The sequence below is a fragment of the Amblyraja radiata genome, chromosome 2 (genome assembly GCF_010909765.2).
Source record: "Amblyraja radiata isolate CabotCenter1 chromosome 2, sAmbRad1.1.pri, whole genome shotgun sequence".
In the NCBI taxonomy this organism is placed as follows: domain Eukaryota; kingdom Metazoa; phylum Chordata; class Chondrichthyes; order Rajiformes; family Rajidae; genus Amblyraja; species Amblyraja radiata.
In genome coordinates this window covers 92543856-92561347 of record NC_045957.1, presented here as the reverse complement: position 1 = coordinate 92561347, position 17492 = coordinate 92543856, and the positions used below count along the sequence as shown (strand labels likewise).

The following is a 17492-nucleotide window of genomic DNA, read 5'->3' as shown; positions in this document are numbered from 1 at the left end:
ACAGTAGATTAATTTAAGTCTACTTTTCCAGCATCATCATCAAAAAGTCAATAAAATTGTGTACTTCACTGTTGCTACATTAAATGTATAACTTGCAGTTTGACTTCCTGATTTAGAAATTATGAGGCAAGAAACATTAAAAAAGAGAAGCCGATCAAACTGATTTACCTTTAGCTGTACAGAGAAATATGTTGACATCATTTTGCAAAACTTTTAATGCCTTGCATACCAGTTAACATTCCCTTTACACAGGCAAAATGAGAATTGTGCAATGCAAGGACGGCACGGTGTTGTAGCCGTAGAGTTGCTGCCTTAGAGCGCTGGAGACCTGGGTTCGATCCTGCCTACAGGTGCTTGTCTGTACGGAGTTTGTACATTCTCCCGTGACCTGCGTGGGTTTTCTCCGAGATCTTGGGTTTCCTCGCACACTTCAAATCCGTACAGGTCTATAGGTTAATTGGCTTGGTATAAATGTAAAAGATTGTCCCTAGTGCGTCTAGGGTAATGTTAATGTGTGGGGATCGTTGGTCGGTGCGGACTCAGTGGGCCAAAGGGCCTGTTTCCCGTGCTGTATCGCTAAACTAAACTAGAAACAAAGAACTGCAGATGCTGGTTTACAAAAAAAAATACACAAAGTACTGGAGTAACTCAGTCCGTCAGGCAGCATCCCTGGAGAGCATGGATAGGTGATTTTTCGGGTCGGGACTCCTTTTCAGACATTGTCGGGGAGGGGGGATAGAAAGCTGGAAGAGAGGAGGGGCAGGACAAAGCATGGCAAGTAATAGGTACGAACACAGGTGAAGGGGGGGTTTTGGTAGGTAGATGGTTGGACAAAGGCCAGAAATGAAAAAGTGGAAGGTATTAGACAAAAGGATTGAAGAGTTGTGAATTGTGAAGCCAGAGTAGGAATACAGGTGAAAGGGGAGGGGAGAAATAGATGTGACAGGTGGGGCATGGAGAGATGTGGGGGAGAAAGGGGAGGGGTGGGTGTTTGTGGTTTCCTCAAATTGGAGAATTATTTGCAATAACCTGCATTGATTCATTCAGTGTAACTGTCTGCAGAAAAACCTTCTTCAAACAGCTTTTCTAAAGGTATATAATATGCTTACCTTGAGACCTGCAGCATAGAATATAAGAGAAGGGAGATTACAGCCCAACTTTAAAAGAAGACATTGGTTAGGGCACAGATGGATTACTGTGTGTAGTTCTGGTCATCACATTTTTAGAAAGAACTGGAGAAGGTGCAAAGGGGATTCAGCAGGATGTTGTCACATATAGCGAATGTTATAGTTATGAAAGGACACTGCATAGACTGAGTTTGTTTGCCTCAGAGTTTAGATGGCTGTATGGGCAAAAATAGGAGGAACACAGAAAGGATAGATAAATTAAAACATGTTACCATCGTATCAGTGCAACAAACTAGAGGCATTGGTTTAGGATAAGGTGTTTAGAGAGGACTTAAGGAAGACATTTTTCACCCAGATGCTGACTGAAATCTGGGATGCACTACTTGAGTAGCAAGTACACATTAGGGATGTAATACTGAGGCTCCATAAGGCACTGGTAAAGCCGCATTTAGAATATTGTGAGCAATTCTGTGCACAATATCTGAGGAAGGATGTGCTAGCTCTGGAGAGGGTCCAGAGGAGATTTACAAGAATGATCCCAGGAATTAGCAGGTTAATGTTGAGCTTCTGCTGTTGGAATAACCAAAGTCACAGACTGTGATTAAGATCTAAAGACTTTATTAATGTCACAGCATAGGTAACTTCATTTTAGCACGTTACCCTAAAAGTGAGAGGGAAGGGCAAGGAGGCTTTCTGTTAAACTAGTGGGAGGAGCTACAAAATATGACTCATGACATGAGTTACTGATCTACAGTTAACCTATGATGAGCATTTGTCGGCACTGGGCTGGAGTTTAGACGAATGAGGGGGGACCTCATTGAAATGTACAGAATAGTGAAAGGCTTGGATAGAGTGGTTGTGGAGAGAATGTTTCCACTAGTGGGAAAGTCTAGGACCAGAGGTCATAGCCTCAGAATTAAAGAACGTTCTTTTCGGAAGGAGATGAGGAGAAATTTCTTTAGTCAGAGAGGGTGGTGAATCATTTGAATTATTTGCCACAGAAGTGCTGTGGAGGTCAAGTCAGTGGATATTTTTTAAGACAGAGATAGATGGATTCTTGATTTATACAGGTGTCTGAGGTTATTGGGAGAAGGCAGGAGAATGGGGTTATGAGGGAGAGATAGATCAGCCATGATTGAATGGCGGAGTAGACTCGATGGGCCAAATTGCCTAATTCTACTCCTATGACATGACCTTAGACCTCATAACATTAATGAACTTGAATCATCAAGGCACATCAGAGGATGTAAGTTTAAGGTGAGGGGGGAAAGATTTAATAAGAACCTGAGGGGTAAATGTTTTACACAAATTGTGGTAGGTATATGAAACAAGCTGTCTTGTTAGTAAGTATATGACTCTGGACCAAGTGGGTAGATGAGTACTTGATGATTGGCATGGACATGATGGGCCGAGGGGTACTGTATAACCCTATGACTATGATTTTTAGGCAAGATAAGATTTGTGATGTAGGAAGATGAAATAATACTCTTATACTCCTGTCAAAATTTTGGTTACACCCTTAATTATGCATAATCATCTTGTAAACAAAATGAATAAAATCCTTGTTTCCTTTTGCTTTCGATGATCAAAGTAATTTTATTCGGTACCTCAAAATGGGATAACAGAAGAACAAACCACATATTGATTGTGAAAGATATTGAGAGAGACCTATCATGGGACGGGAACACATTAATATTGAAACAAGTGTATGGTTATTACTTCTGCTGAAAGTGAATTCTTGGCAAAGAGGGCAAAAGTGTAGGCTTGGTTGGAATGTGTGTGTTCAACTAGCTTGCATTCAGTGACCAAGCATGCTGCAGTAACTTAATTTAAATAGACATGTTTAACAAGCTGCCAGAGTAGGAAGTTGAGGCAGGTACTATATCAACATTTAAAAGTCATTTGGACAGATACATGGATAGGAAAGGTTTAGAGGGACACAAAATGCTGGAGTAACTCAGCGGGTATGGCAGCATCTCTGGAGAACATGGATAGAAACATAGAAACATAGAAAATAGGTGCAGGAGTAGGCCATTCGGCCCTTCGAGCCTGCACCGCCATTCAATATGATCATGGCTGATTATCCAACTCAGTATCCTGTACCTGCCTTCTTTCCATACCCCCTGATCCCTTTAGCCACAACGGCCACATCTAACTCCCTCTTAAATATAGCCAATGAACTGGCCTCAACTACCTTCTGTGGCAGAGAATTCCAGAGATTCACCACTCTCTGTGTGAAAAATGTTTTTCTCATCTCGGTCCTGAAAGATTTTCCCCTTATCCTTAAACGGTGACCCCTTGTTCTGGACTTCCCCAACATTGAGAACAATCTTCCTGCATCTAGCCTGTCCAAGTTTCTATAAGATCCCCCCCTCAATCTTCTAAATTCTAGCGAGTCTTTCTTCATATGAAAGTCCTGACATCCCAGGAATCAGTCTGGTGAACCTTCTCTGTACTCCCTCTACGGCAAGAATATCTTTCCTCAGATTAGGAGACCAAAACTGTACGCAATACTTCAGGTGTGGTCTCACCAAGACCCTGTACAACTGCAGTAGAACCTCCCTGCTCCTATACTCAAATCATTTTGCTATGAATGCTAACATACCATTCGCTTTCTTCACTGCCGGCTGCACCTGCATGCCTACTTTCAATGACTGGTGTACCATGACACCCAGGTCTCGTTGCATCTCCCTTTTTTCTAATTGGCCACCATTCAGATAATAGTCTACTTTCCTGTTTTTGCTACCAAAGTGGATAACCTCACCTTTATCCACATTATACTGCATCTGCCATGCATTTGCCCACTCACCCAGCCTATCCAAGTCACCTTGCAGCCTCCTAGCATCCTCCTGATTTTTCGGGTCAGGACTCTTTTTCAGACTGAGGAAGCATTCCAACCCAAAATGCCAACTATCCATGTTTTCAGGAGGTGCTGCCTGACCTGCTGAGCTACTGCAGCATTTGTGTCCTTTCGTGTAAATCAGCATCTGGGGTTGTTTGCTTGTATTCTAAGGATTAGAAGGCTATAGATCATCGCGGGCAGGTGCTACTCAGTGTAGATGAGGTATCTTGGGCAAGTTGGGACGAAGGGCATGTTTCCGTGTTATATGACTATGACCAAATAAATAATAAATAAATAAATAAATAAATGTCTTTATTTATATAGCACATTTTTTGTCAACTTGCATTGACCCCAAAGTGCTTCACATAATTACATCCACACACACAGGCAAAGGTGGGTGAAGTGTCTTGCCCAAGGACACACACAGGCAAAGGTGGGTGAAGTGTCTTGCCCAAGGACACAACGACAGTATGCACTCCAAGCGGGATTCGAACCAGCTACCTTCCGGTTGCCAGCCGAACACTTAGCCCATTGTGCCAACTGTCATCTAAAATAGACATGTTATGCGCACTGTGGTTCAAATTGCTATCTCGGGAATGCTTTGGGTAGATACCAGTAAACCAAAGATGCATGAATAAAGGTAAAATTGGCAAGACTGAGATAGATGAAGGACTGTGTCAAAGAGTTGCTTAAGTTGACAGATAGGAGAACATGTTAACATAGCTGGTCTAATTATGACTGACTGTCATGGGAATTTATGCCATTATTTTGAATTCAAGTGTGTAACAAAACAAATGAGTACCTTCATGAATTTTCTAGCTGGAGGCTTTGAATAATTGCAACGTGGAAGATATGTAAAACATCAAGATGGAAAACATTCCTTTGATCTGCCTTTTGGCATAATAAGCAGAATGGGACAAACTTTTGAGAAACAAATTAAAGTGGTACTAATGAGATTTTATAGCCCTTTACTGGTAATCGTTTGAGCCATTCCTTTACTGATAATCATTTAGTCCAAGCAAATTAACAGCACAACATTTTAAAGGATCACTGATATTTTGTCAGATCTCAAAGGGAACTGTGTAACAGATTGAGTATTCACTGAATTTGAATTATTGCTTTCAACACAATTTTATCTTTAACTCCGTACTTTAGTTAAAGTTAGGTTATTTAAGTTGAGCTTTGAGTAATTCAATTTTTATCGCTCTCCTAAACAAAAAGCAGCATTCTGGATTTTAAAGTTACTTTTGATCTTCTTTTATCATTCTAACTTTGGAATTATCTGCTTTGCCAGCTTGGGGTTTTTGCAATGTTTTGAGTCTTCGGAGGTTCGGCTGAACATGCAAATGGAATCTGGATAGTCTGTCATATTTTCCAGTATTCACTTCATCAAAGACAATTCAATATTCCTTTGTTTCGACAAGACTTTGGAATACATCACAACATTTTCATTCAGTTTCATTCAGATTGTTTACTCCCTGATTTTCAACTTTTATTTATTCTGAGGAAGGAAATAACATTAATAGTTTTAGTTTAGAGATAGTTTTAGAGATACAGTGCAGAAACAGTTCCTTCTGCCCAGCGAGTCCACGCCGACCAGCGATCACCCCGTAGACTAGCACTTTCCTACACGCTAAGAACAATTTTACAATTTTACATAAGCCATTTAACTAACAAACCTGTATGTCTTTGGAGTGTGGGAAGAAACCAGTGCACCTGGAGAAAACCCACACAGGTCAGGGGGAGAACGTGCAAACTCCGTACAGCCAGCACCTGTAGCCAGGATTGAACCCGGGTCTCTAGAGCAGTAAGGCAGCACCTCTACCACCGTGACACCGTGCCGCCCTTTCAGATAGAAATAAATAATACATTCATCAAAATTCCCAGATAAATACACGGTCGGAAGCCTGATTCACTTGAACATGTAAGCATAATAGATAGGATAATAAGAAATAATTTGGTCCTTTGAGCCTTCTCTGCTATTCAATAAAATCGACAGTAAGGCTTTAAGGGCACTGGTCAAACCACATTTGGAGTATTGTGAGCAGTTTTGAGCTCCATATCGGAGGAAGGATGTGCTGGCATGGGAGAGGATCAAGAGGAGGTTTAGGAGATTGATCCTGGGAATGATTGGGTTAACAATGAGCATTTGACAGCTCTGGGCCTGTACTCAATGGAGTTTAGAAGGATGAGGGGACGGGGGGATCTCATTGAAACTTACCGAATAATGAAAGAACTGGATAGATGTTTCCACTAGTGGGAGTGTCTTGGAGCAGGGGCGGCATAGTTGTGCAGCGGTAGACTTGCTGACTTACAGCTCCAGCAACCCGGGTTCGATCCTGACTATGGGTGCTGTTTGCGCAGAGTTTACACATTCTCCCTGTGACCATCTGGGTTTCATCCAGGTGATCCGGTTTCCTCCCACATTCTAAAGATGTGCATGTTAATTGTCCCTAGTGCATAGAACTAGCGTACTACGGGTGATTGTTGGTCAGCGCGAACTAGGTGGTTTGAAGGGCCTGTTTCCACACAATATAACAAAACTAAACCGAGGGAACAGCCTCAGACTAAAAGTACATACCTTTGGATTAGAGACGAGGAGGAACTACTTTAACCAGAAGGTTGTGAATCTGTGGAATTCATTGCCACAGATGGCTGTGAAGGCCAAGTCTTTGGGTATTTTGAAAGCAGAATGGGGTTGAGAGGGAACTGAATGCCATGACTGAATGGCAGAGTATACAGAATGGGCCTAATTCTGCTTCTATGACTTATGAAAGTATAATATAAATTAATTGATCTGAGAATGTGTGAATATGAAGAAAGAACTGAGATTCTTTTGTGACCTCCTCTTCTCTAATAGTTTCTATGAGATCATGAAATAATGCATTCCAGACCCTAGTCACTCAATGCACCAAAACATTTTTCTTCCTGTCACTTTTGTGACCAAATCAATTGTCAAGTTCACAATGTTCATTGCCTTTATACCTTATGCCTATAGTCATAAAGCTCAAGATCAAAAATGCTTTTCTAACTAATTTCTGAACCTGACACACCCTTTTGAATGATTCATGCTCAGACATTCTCAGACCTGTCTGTTCCTTTACCTTTTTGCGAATTGTCTTCCTTAATTAATATTGACTCTTCTCATTCTTCCTAATGAAATATAACATTACATTTATGCTTTCAATTTCATCAGCTGCACATCTATTTGGTCCACCGCCTGTTTTTGTCCTCATGATGCTTTCTTCATAGTTCACCAGTCATCTGCAAATTTGGAAAGGGTGTCCTTTGTACCTAAATCCAAGTCATTAAAATTTACAGTAAAACTCAGATATTTCACTTCAGAAATTCCAATGGATTTGGCAGTGACCCACCAAGTGATGTTCCCTTATTCTCTTGAGCACACTGGGCCCCAGTTCTCGCACTCCCTTTAAACTCATCAGGGCTGCAATTCCTGTGCAGAGATTTTAATTTACTGGGGCCACCGTTCCTTCACTCCCTTTAAACTTACCGGTTCACTGGGAGGTTTATGATAGTATCTTAATATATCTTAATATCAAACATCTTCAAGAAGTGAACGAAAATTGCATTTGTATCTGAATAGGGATTATATCCAATAATCCAGAAAATCTTCTGGCACAGCTCCACACAAGTCAGACTTTTACTGTTTAAGAAGGAACTGCAGATGCTGGAAAATCGAAGGTAGACAAAAGTGCTGGAAAAACTCAGCGGGTGAGGCAGCATCTATGGAGCGAAGGAAATAGGCAACATTTCGGGCCAAAATCCTTCTTCAGACTTTTACTGTATTGTGATGAACAATGTTCCTGGTTCTGACCCCTGGAAACAATGCTATGCTCCTCTGTAGCGTCTAATACGTGCTTTGTTCCTTCCGTGGCTTCCACAGGGCCTCTTTCTGTTCGTGATGCATGGCCTCAAAATTCCTAGTCTCATCCTGAATGCTCCTTTTCCATTCGGAATGGTCATGAGCTAGAGGTTACCGGGAGTAATTTAGACTTTAGAGATACAGCGTGGAAACAGGCCCTTCGGCTCACCGAGTCCACGCTGACCATTGATCACCCCATACACTGCCGCTATCCTATACACTAGGAACAATTTTCAATTTAATTTTAACCAAAACCGATTAACCTACAAACCTATATGTCTTTGAATTGTGGGAGGAAACCAGAGCAGCCAGAGAAAATCGGACACAGGAAGAATGTACAAATTCCGTACAGGCAGCACCCGTAGTCAAGATCGAACCCAGGTCTCTGGTGCTGTAAGGCAACAACTCTACCACTGCTCCACTGTGCCCCCCTCTGTGGGGGTGCTGCATTTCTTCAAGGAGGTTTAGACTGTAAGCTTGTCCATCTGGTAATCTCTTCCCATGACAAAGTACATAAGTGTCAGCTTCAGGAGTGTAGTGTTAAGTCGGTGAGCCATGTTACTTGTCCAATGTAGTCAATTGTGTGTGCTTAGTGCTGGAAATGTTGTCGTGGAGAGGAAATTAATGTTGGCTTGTTCATCCTTCCAATGAACCTGGAAGATTTTGTAAGGACGACAAAATTGTTGGTATCTTTTCGGTACCCGTTACAGGTAGAAAAGGTCTCTGGAGCATATTGGAGGATTGGAATCACTGCTGCCCTAAGGAGCATTGGGCCTGTTGTACTTTGCATCTGTATTCACCAAGGTGAAGGACATGGAGGATAGTGAGATCACTGAAGGGAACATACAAATTTGCTCAGTGCAGTTTGAGATCAAAATTGTGATTATGAAGGAGGTGATGTTGGGTCCCTAGAAAAGCATGGATAATTCCCGAGGACCTGATGGCATCTATCCTAGGTTATTGCTAGAGGCAATGGAGGATATTGCAGGAGACTTGACAAATGACTTTGTATCCACTCTCAGTGAGGTTCCGGACCACTGGAAAGTAGACAACATTGTTCCTTTGCTTAACATTGGAGAACGCCTCCAGCTTGAAACTAAAGAGATGGTTTGCTGTTCTGCCCGGGTTTCATAAAATGAAAACGAATGAGTGTTTCAAATGTTATTCCCAAAACAGGGGAATAAAATTCCCAAAGCAGGGGAATTCCAGTATACATTGGAATTTAGAAGGATGAGAGGGTATTTTATTGAAACATAAGATTATTAAGGGATTGGACACGCTAGAGGCAAGAAACATTTTCCCGATGTTGGGGGAGTCCAAAACCAGGGGCCACAATTTAAGAATAAGGGGTAGGCCATTTAAACCGGAGATGAGGAAAAACCTTTTCACACAGAGAGTTGTGAATCTGTGGAATTCTCTGCCTCAGAAGGCAGTGGAGGCCAATTATCTGGATGTTTTCAAGAGAGAGTTAGATAAAGCTCTTAAAATTGATTGAGTCAAGGGATATGGGGAGAAGGCAGGAACGGGGTACTGATTGTGGATGATCAGCCATGATCACAGTGAATGGCGGTGCTGGCTCGAAGGGCCTAAAGGACTCCTCCTGCACCTATTGTCTATTGTCTAATATCTATTGCGATCCCAAGCATTTTTGCTGTTCTCCATTTCTGAGTTATTTTTCACTTCCCCACATTCATTCTCTAATTTGAATATTGCACTACCTTCTAACTTTACAACAGCACATCCCAGTGAAACCAGCCTACTTTTGGAAATTGCGGAAAAAATGCAATAATAATCTTACCAACCTCGTCCCGACAGTACATACTGATTAGATAGTGTCACTTAATAAGAAGCCGAGAAGGTACTTGGGTACAGTGCATTGATTCCTGCCACTTTCCTGAAGTAATTAGTTTCAGCTTAAAATAAAGCTACCCTCCTTTGAGTCATATTCTAAAGCAGCACCATCGTCTCTTCAGCATGAAAGGACAAACAATCCCTCACATCCTCATTGTTGAGGCAAACAATTGCTCCACTCTACTACCACCAAAGATTATTCATGCCTTCATGCTATGATTAAAGTTTGTTTGCTGAAGAGAAAGGATGAACTTTTGTTGAAACACTTCCGACTTGTGTGTCATATTTAAGTCAGACAATTCATTTTGATTGTTGCCGTAGTAACATCTTCGTAATTCCTGTTAATACTATACTTTTTGTTCTCAGCATTGTGATTGATGCTTCCAATTTAATAACTTTTTCTTTTCAACTCAGCGATTCTTTTACTTTCTGTTTTGGCGTGAGGACTTTGCCACTGATACGTTTTCATTATTATCTTCCAGGTAGTAATCAGCACAGTTCTATCAACGGTGACACTTCTGTGACAACCGGCAGCCTCCTCGATGACTACCACTGGCACTCTGTCATAATTGAGCGGTATGGACGCAATGTTAATTTTACACTGGACCGGGACACCCAGCACTTTCGGACCAATGGCGAATTTGATCATTTGGATCTTGACTATGAGGTAAGGAATCAGAGATATTTGAAAACAAAAATTGCATGCAAGTCAATATTTCAAAGGTGAAGACGGGTAAACACATTGGGTAGAAATCTTTAACGTATATATGCAGATGCTGACTGAATTTCTAAGCATTTCTAACAGAATGAATTTTTATTATTCCAAATTTCCAAAATGTACAGGTTTTCTTGATAATTTTGATTGTATGACATTTCTCCTCAGTGAGGTGGTAGCAGAGGGAAGGTTTTCTGCTGGTATGGTACTAATCAGAGACCGAAACGCACTGCTTTTTTCTCTGCATTAAATTGAGATAAACCTTCAGGAGATTATATTGAAATGTATATTGCTGTTGGACATGAAGAGAGCCCACTTTTTGGCAGAAAAACAGGAGAATGATCATTTCCCAATGAACTGATTGGGTAACTTTTTATGGCCTGAGCTGAGAGGTAACAATTCGGCACAGTGGCCCATCGGAGTGGCACAGTGGCGCAGCAGTTGAGTTGCTGCTTTTCAGTGCCAGAGATCCGGGTTCGATACTGACTGTTGTCTGTATGGAGTTCACCCTGTGACCGCATGGGTTTTCCCTGGGTGCTCCAGTTTCCTCACACACTCCAAAGATGTGTGGTTCTGTATGTTAATTGGCTTCTGCAAATTGTCCCCAGTGTGTAGGATAGAACTAGTGTACTGGTGATTGCTGGTCAGCGTGGACCTGGTGGGCCAAAAGGCCTGTAACCACACTGTATCTCTTAACCAAGCCTAAATCTAAATTTTGTGTTTCAGGTTTCTTCTTACCTGCCAGTAAAATAGCTTTATTGATTTCTGGAGTTTTCATTGTCCTGGCAGTTGAATGAAATAAAAAACGGTTGGTTAAAAGTGAGATATTTCTTATAATTGCCAATTTTAAAACACAACTGCAATTGGATATAAAAGTCCATTAACCGAGTGTCTTTTAAATTACAATGCATTGGTGGTTAACCCTGATATTAGGAACTCACTCATTTTAATAGCTCTGTTTTTGCTGAAAGATGCCAGCATTTAATTGTGGAGCAGATGATAATTCCTAGTAGAACTGTGAACAATATTGGGATATTCACATGAATGTGAAGTTGCAGACTGCAGACATGTTGTTTTCCCAAATGCACTTGGTTACAAGTCTGGTAGGGAACCTGATGTTCTGACAATTCCCCATCACTTACAGAGGGATATCCCTGTGATCAACCTGTGATAACAGCCCTGATGCAGGGAGCATTTCCTCATTAATTATATTGTCGTTGAGGATCGAAAGAAAGTAGTGGATAATCCTTTATTATTTTGGTGTGTTCGGTTGCGTGTGAGCTGAGTAGCTTTGTGTTGTAGGATTTATTTGTAAACTTTTAAACATTTCAGAGGTACTCAATCATTACTGAAAATCTCTGCATGTTTTTGAATCAAACATTTGGAGTACCAGGTAATTTTCAAATTTGCTGCTCAGTGGAGAGAACAGGTGGTTTGCTGCTGATTGCAAATTCTATGCCACAATCTAAATAATAGATAATATTATTGCCATCAAGCTGCAGCAGATTTTCAAATGTAAATAATATTGTCAAATCATGAAGCCTTCTCCAGCCTTTTGGCTATTTTTTGTAAAGTTCATTCAGCCTGCCATAGCCATTCTATGTCATAATAACATGCTGTAAGAAATTGCTGTATAAAGTGTAACGTTAGCTACTTGCATACAAAACAACAATTTTTTTTATTTATTCTTCAAGCTCAGCTTTGGGGGAATGCCATTTTCTGGAAAGCCAAGCTTCAATGGGAAAAATTTCAAAGGTTGCATGGAGACTATAAATTACAATGGAGTTAACATCACTGATCTGGCCAGGAGGAGGAAACTAGACACATCTAAAGTGGTAAGATCATGAATGCATAAGTGACGTGGCTAAGGTTATACCCTGTAGATGAAAACAAGGTCCTGTAGAATGAATTGCATAAAAATCCAGTGATAATCAACTAACTTTCAAAATAGGGAGTGCGCTGTTTTGTATTTAACTGTAGTTTTGATGACTCTCTTCATTTTGCGTTTTACATGCCCATTATGCATGTTGTTTTTCATTCCTACAGGACTGTTGTTAAATGCTCTAAAAGTATGGTTGTTGCCAGATTAAATGATTTTTACACTTTCTCTTTGATATGGTTTGAATAAGCCACATTAATGTCATATGTTTCTCTTTCCAAATTTCATTTAGAATTGAACACTTAAGGTTCTCCCAGGTATTTAGATTTCAGCTGAAGAGTAAATTTACTCTGAGGCTAGAACCAATGCAGTGCCAAAGATAGACAACGTGCTGGAGTAACTCAGCGGGTCAGGCAGAGTCCCTGGAGACCAAGAACTGGTGACGTTTCAGGTCGGAACCTTTCTTCAGACTTGTTCTGCAGTGCCATTGCTACAAAGTACAAAAGAGCATCTGATGGCCACAGGCCCCCTCCCTCCCGTATATGTGGCGTGAATCTGCTTCCTCTGCATCCCTTCCTTCCCTATCAGAATAACATGACACAATTCAGTGTCTCATGAAGCATGGTGCTACACCTTACTTTACGCATTGAATCGCTAGTACTCTTTGCTAATACAACAGTTTGAAAAGTTATTAGACCATTGCTGAATCTCATAATGCATCACCAAAGTAAGCATTATTGTTAATGACAAAGACCTTTAGGACAGGACAGGTATTCCAATAAAGTTTTGCTTTTTTGGACTTTGGTCAGACCTCATTTGGAGTATTGTGTACAGTTCTCGTCACCCCATTACAGGAAGAATGTGGAGGCTTTAGAATGGATGTAGAAGAGATTTAACAGAATGGTAACAGAACAGAACAGGTATGGGGTATTAGCTACAGAGAGAGTTTGGAGACACTTGGATTGTTTTCCCTGGAATGCTGGAGGCTGCAGGGAAACCTGATGGAAAAATATCAAGTTATGAGAGGCATAGATTGGGTAGAGCTTTAAGGAGATGTGCGGGGCAAGTTTTATTTTACACAGAGGGTGGCGAGTACCTGAAACACGTTGCCGTGGATGTTGGTTGAAGCAGATAGTTTAGTGACATTTATATGACATTTGGGGAAGCATATGGATATGTAGGGAATGGAGGAATATGGGTCATGTGCAAGTAGATAATTGATGGTCTTGGCATTTTGTTCGGCACAGACATTGTGGGCTGACGGGCCTATCCTTGCGCTGTATCTATATTACAAAAAGTCTGATCTTGACCACTTCCTGTTGTTCTGTATATTGATTTTAGAAAAAACACTGCCACTGTGATTTTTGGCCATCTTACTCAGTCCCCCTTCGCTCTGCAGGCCAAGAGGATTTTTCCCATTGATTAAAAATAAAAGAGTTATTAGTGTTTAAAAAATGTTGAGATTCTCTCTCCTGAAGGCCACACCCCTTCCGGAGGGACTATAAAACCCGGAAGTGTTGAGTGCCTCAGTCAGTCTCTGCAAGATGGGGGGAGCGAGTGGGTCATATCTCTCAGTTTGAGCTGTGAATGACATTGAATACATGTCTACTAAACTGTGAGTGTGGTTTTACTGACCTTGAGTGCTCTTAATGTGGTTTGAAAATGAAAATGTGGTTGGTTTGAAGTGAAGCACTGCAAATGGCTTTTGGTGGTGGTTGGTTTGAAGTGAAGGACTGCAAATGGCTCGATGGTGGTTGGTTTGAAGTGAAGCACTGCAAATGGCTGTTGGTGGTGGTTGGTTTGAAATGATGCACTGCAAATGGCTGTTGGTGGTGGAAACTTCCTGTTTGCACTGTATATTGATTTTAGATAAAACGCTACCACTTACGGCTGTGATTTTTGGCCATCTTGCTCAGTCCCCCTCCGCTCATCAGGTGCAGAGGATTCTTCCCATCAATTAAAAATATAAGTGTTATTAGTGTTTAAAAAATGTTGAGAATCTCTCTCCTGTCAATCACACCATGAAAGCCACGCCCTTCCGGTAATGGGGGGGAGGGGTTATAAAACCCAGAAGTGTGGGTGTGGCTCAGTCTCTGCAAGATGGGGGAGGGAGAGGTCATGATTCTGTCTGAGCTGTGAATCAACTGAACACACTGAATGTCTACTGAACTGTGAGTGTGTTGTTTATGAGGTGTTTTGTGTGATTTTATAGTGGCCTTGCACCCTGCATGATATTGTATGAAACTGCATTTGAATTTGGTGGCCTTGCACCCTGCATGAAATGGTATGAAACTGCATTTGAATTTGGTGGCCTTGCACTCTGCTTGAAATGGTATGAGACCCCAATAATGCATTTGGCCCACAATGTCCATACTAGCCCTGTGGAAACCAGTCCCTTCAGCCTACAGCACCCATTCTAGCGCTCCAGAAAGCCTCCCCCCCCCCCATTAGCCACCAATATTGGAATTGGTGGAGAGGTGGAATATTGCATTTGGGGACCAGCCCTCCTGTGTGAACATGGGACCAACGGGTCCCACTTAGCCTAGTATGTCATAAAAGTTAGATCCATTAACATTGAGCAAGAGAGAAAACAAGATAGACACAAAATGTTGGACTAACTCAGCGGGTCAGGCAGCATCTCTGGAGGAAAGGAATACGTGTTTTGGGTCGAGTCCCATCTTCAGTCTGAGAAGGTTCTTCGTTTTCTCCAGTGGCGCTACCTGTCCCGCTGAATTATTCCAGCATTTTGTGTCTATCTTCGGTGTAAACCAGCATCTGGGGTTCCTTCCTACACAAGAGAGAAAATAAATTACTTACACTTACATTTTCAATGCTGGTTTGTGACCCGTTACAAATGAATGGGATCAGACAGCATGACTGGCATAGAGACTTTGTGACAGCATATCCATGTTACGCTCCAGGCTCCATATGGTCACAAAGGTCAGGGACAAGCCTCAACCCATCAATTGCAACCAGCTTACAACTGACAGGCAGAATATTTGTTCTTTAACCAATTTTACTAAACTTGTTTATCCAATCATTGTCACATTGTTGTGTGCCATGGGCAAATTGGCTATCATATTTCTCTCCATTGCAACAATGAATGTAAAATTCCTAATTGTAAATCATTTTGAGAAAGCTGGAATCCATGAAATGATTATCTTTGCAAATTAATTTTTCTACTTGGTTGATTGAAACACTGCTCAATCTGTTGTACCATCTTGAACATTTTTGTTGCACTGAATCAATAAAGCAGCAGACTTTGCCTTGAGTTTTGAGAAGCACTGCTATTGATTCCTCTGCTCTTGATTACTCAGCAAAGACCTGAATGAAATACTGCTTCCCAGATCAGACCTACTATTAACTTCTGAGTTTGCACTGCAGCTTTCCTGTGGGGAAAATCAGGGTAAAACGGTTCATATATATTCACTCAGGATAAATTACTGGGCTCTATCCATAATACATAGGTAATAGAATTGAGGGAGTATAATTAGGCCATTCGGTCCATCGAGTCTGCTATTGTCAGGCAGCTGGTCCGCAGTCAAAACTAAATTAAATCTAGAACTTTCATGCATCAACTGCGGAAATGGAAGTTTGAAACACACTTGTATACTCAGGTGAGCAAATAGTTCAGTTCCGCGGCCAGCAGTACGTTTCAGTGAAGCTTTTGATCGTCAGGGACAGATTTAGGAGACAACTGAAAATAGCAGTCATTTTTAAAATGAGTTTGCATTGTTTTCATTGTTTGTCAGTATGTTTGTCAGCTCCCCCGCGCTGGGCGATCAGACCCCGGGTCGGGGCTGGTCGAACCTTCTGCGACTTTGGAGCTTCCCGACATCAGTCTCTACCCGAGACTGCAAGCTCCTCGATGGTGAAATCCGCAGGAGCGTCGATCTCCGGCAAGGGATCGCAGGCTCCGATGGTAAGTCCATGGACACAACCAAAGAACAATCCATGAGATAGATGAAGAATGGATTGTAATTTGTATGTTATTGATGGTTCATTCTCTACTGCAATAATCACTCTTACTATTTTATGCTTTCAAGCTTTACACAAAGGGTGACAATTTAGCACATCATTTTACTCCTTTTGGCAGTAATTGTGCATTATTATCTGCTGGCTATACAATTATCATAATATTAGTAACTTTCTCGTTTCACAAAACTGCCACATTTTTTTTATTGGAATAGGATCTTGCAACTTTTCTCAATAACTGTTGCTAAGGATCAGATCTAAAAAGAATACGCAATTAAAATAAATATTCTTGATGAACACACCCTTCAATAAGCTATTGTAGCAGAACAATGGGACATATTTACTGCTGATAGAAGCTCCGTTGTGAAATGAACAGCTGGAACTGTCTTCCATCAGTAATTATTACTAATCAGGTTAACTAGGAAACAGAAAAACATCAACAACAGATTGGTTTCCATAAAGTACAAGCTGTGAAAAATAATTTTCTTGTTAAATTGAGTCTAGTCCATCTACATGCCTGGGGTGCAAGCATTTGGTTGTTGTGCAAAACAGCCATATTCAAATTTTTGTTTTATTCTGTTAATCTTTATTCAGCAAGAAATTGTGCAGAGTTGTACGATTGAAAAATATTTATTTGAGGGATAAATCTGATTTTTTTTAACATCGGGAAGAAATGTGTTCAAATCTAATTTAGATACTACAGCTTTAGCATCTAGATCTGTGGAATTCTCTGCCTCAGAGAGGGCGGTGTAGGCAGGTTCTCTGGATGCTTTCAAGAGAGAGCTAAATAGGGTTCTTAAAAATAGCGGAGTCAGGAGATATGGGGAGAAGGCAGTAACGGGGTACTGATTGGGGGTGATCAGCCATGATCACATTGAATGGTGGTGCTAGCTCGAAGGGCCAAATGGCCTACTCCTGAACCTATTGTCTATTGTCTATAGATAAAAACAAGCACAGGTTTTCAGTGCACGCTGTTGCCAGTGTGGGTCTTCTTCATTTTTACAGAAGTACACTACGCATACTCACACATATTCACGCAACTGATAAGATATTGAATATATCACAAGGCACAAATCATACATTGTAGTACAGTTCTTAAAGCTACAGTTACCATTATATACAGTACACTACTCTCCCCTTAGAAAGTAAAATAACTTGTAAATTGGACAAACAAGAATAATTTTAGATATTTAGAATATTTAGAATTTCTAAATATTTTA

The 17492-nt window shown here is 41.0% G+C and overlaps 1 protein-coding gene across 1 annotated transcript in view; it reads left to right on the top strand.

Moving 5' to 3' along the window:
* Window positions 1-17492, top strand: part of cntnap2 (contactin associated protein 2) — a 1677584-nt gene that overhangs the window by 750516 nt on the left and 909576 nt on the right. The window contains exons 6-7 of the mRNA XM_033050359.1: window positions 10186-10370; window positions 12113-12253. Of these exons, the coding sequence (XP_032906250.1) occupies window positions 10186-10370; window positions 12113-12253 (326 nt within the window). The remainder of the gene's footprint in view (window positions 1-10185; window positions 10371-12112; window positions 12254-17492) is intronic.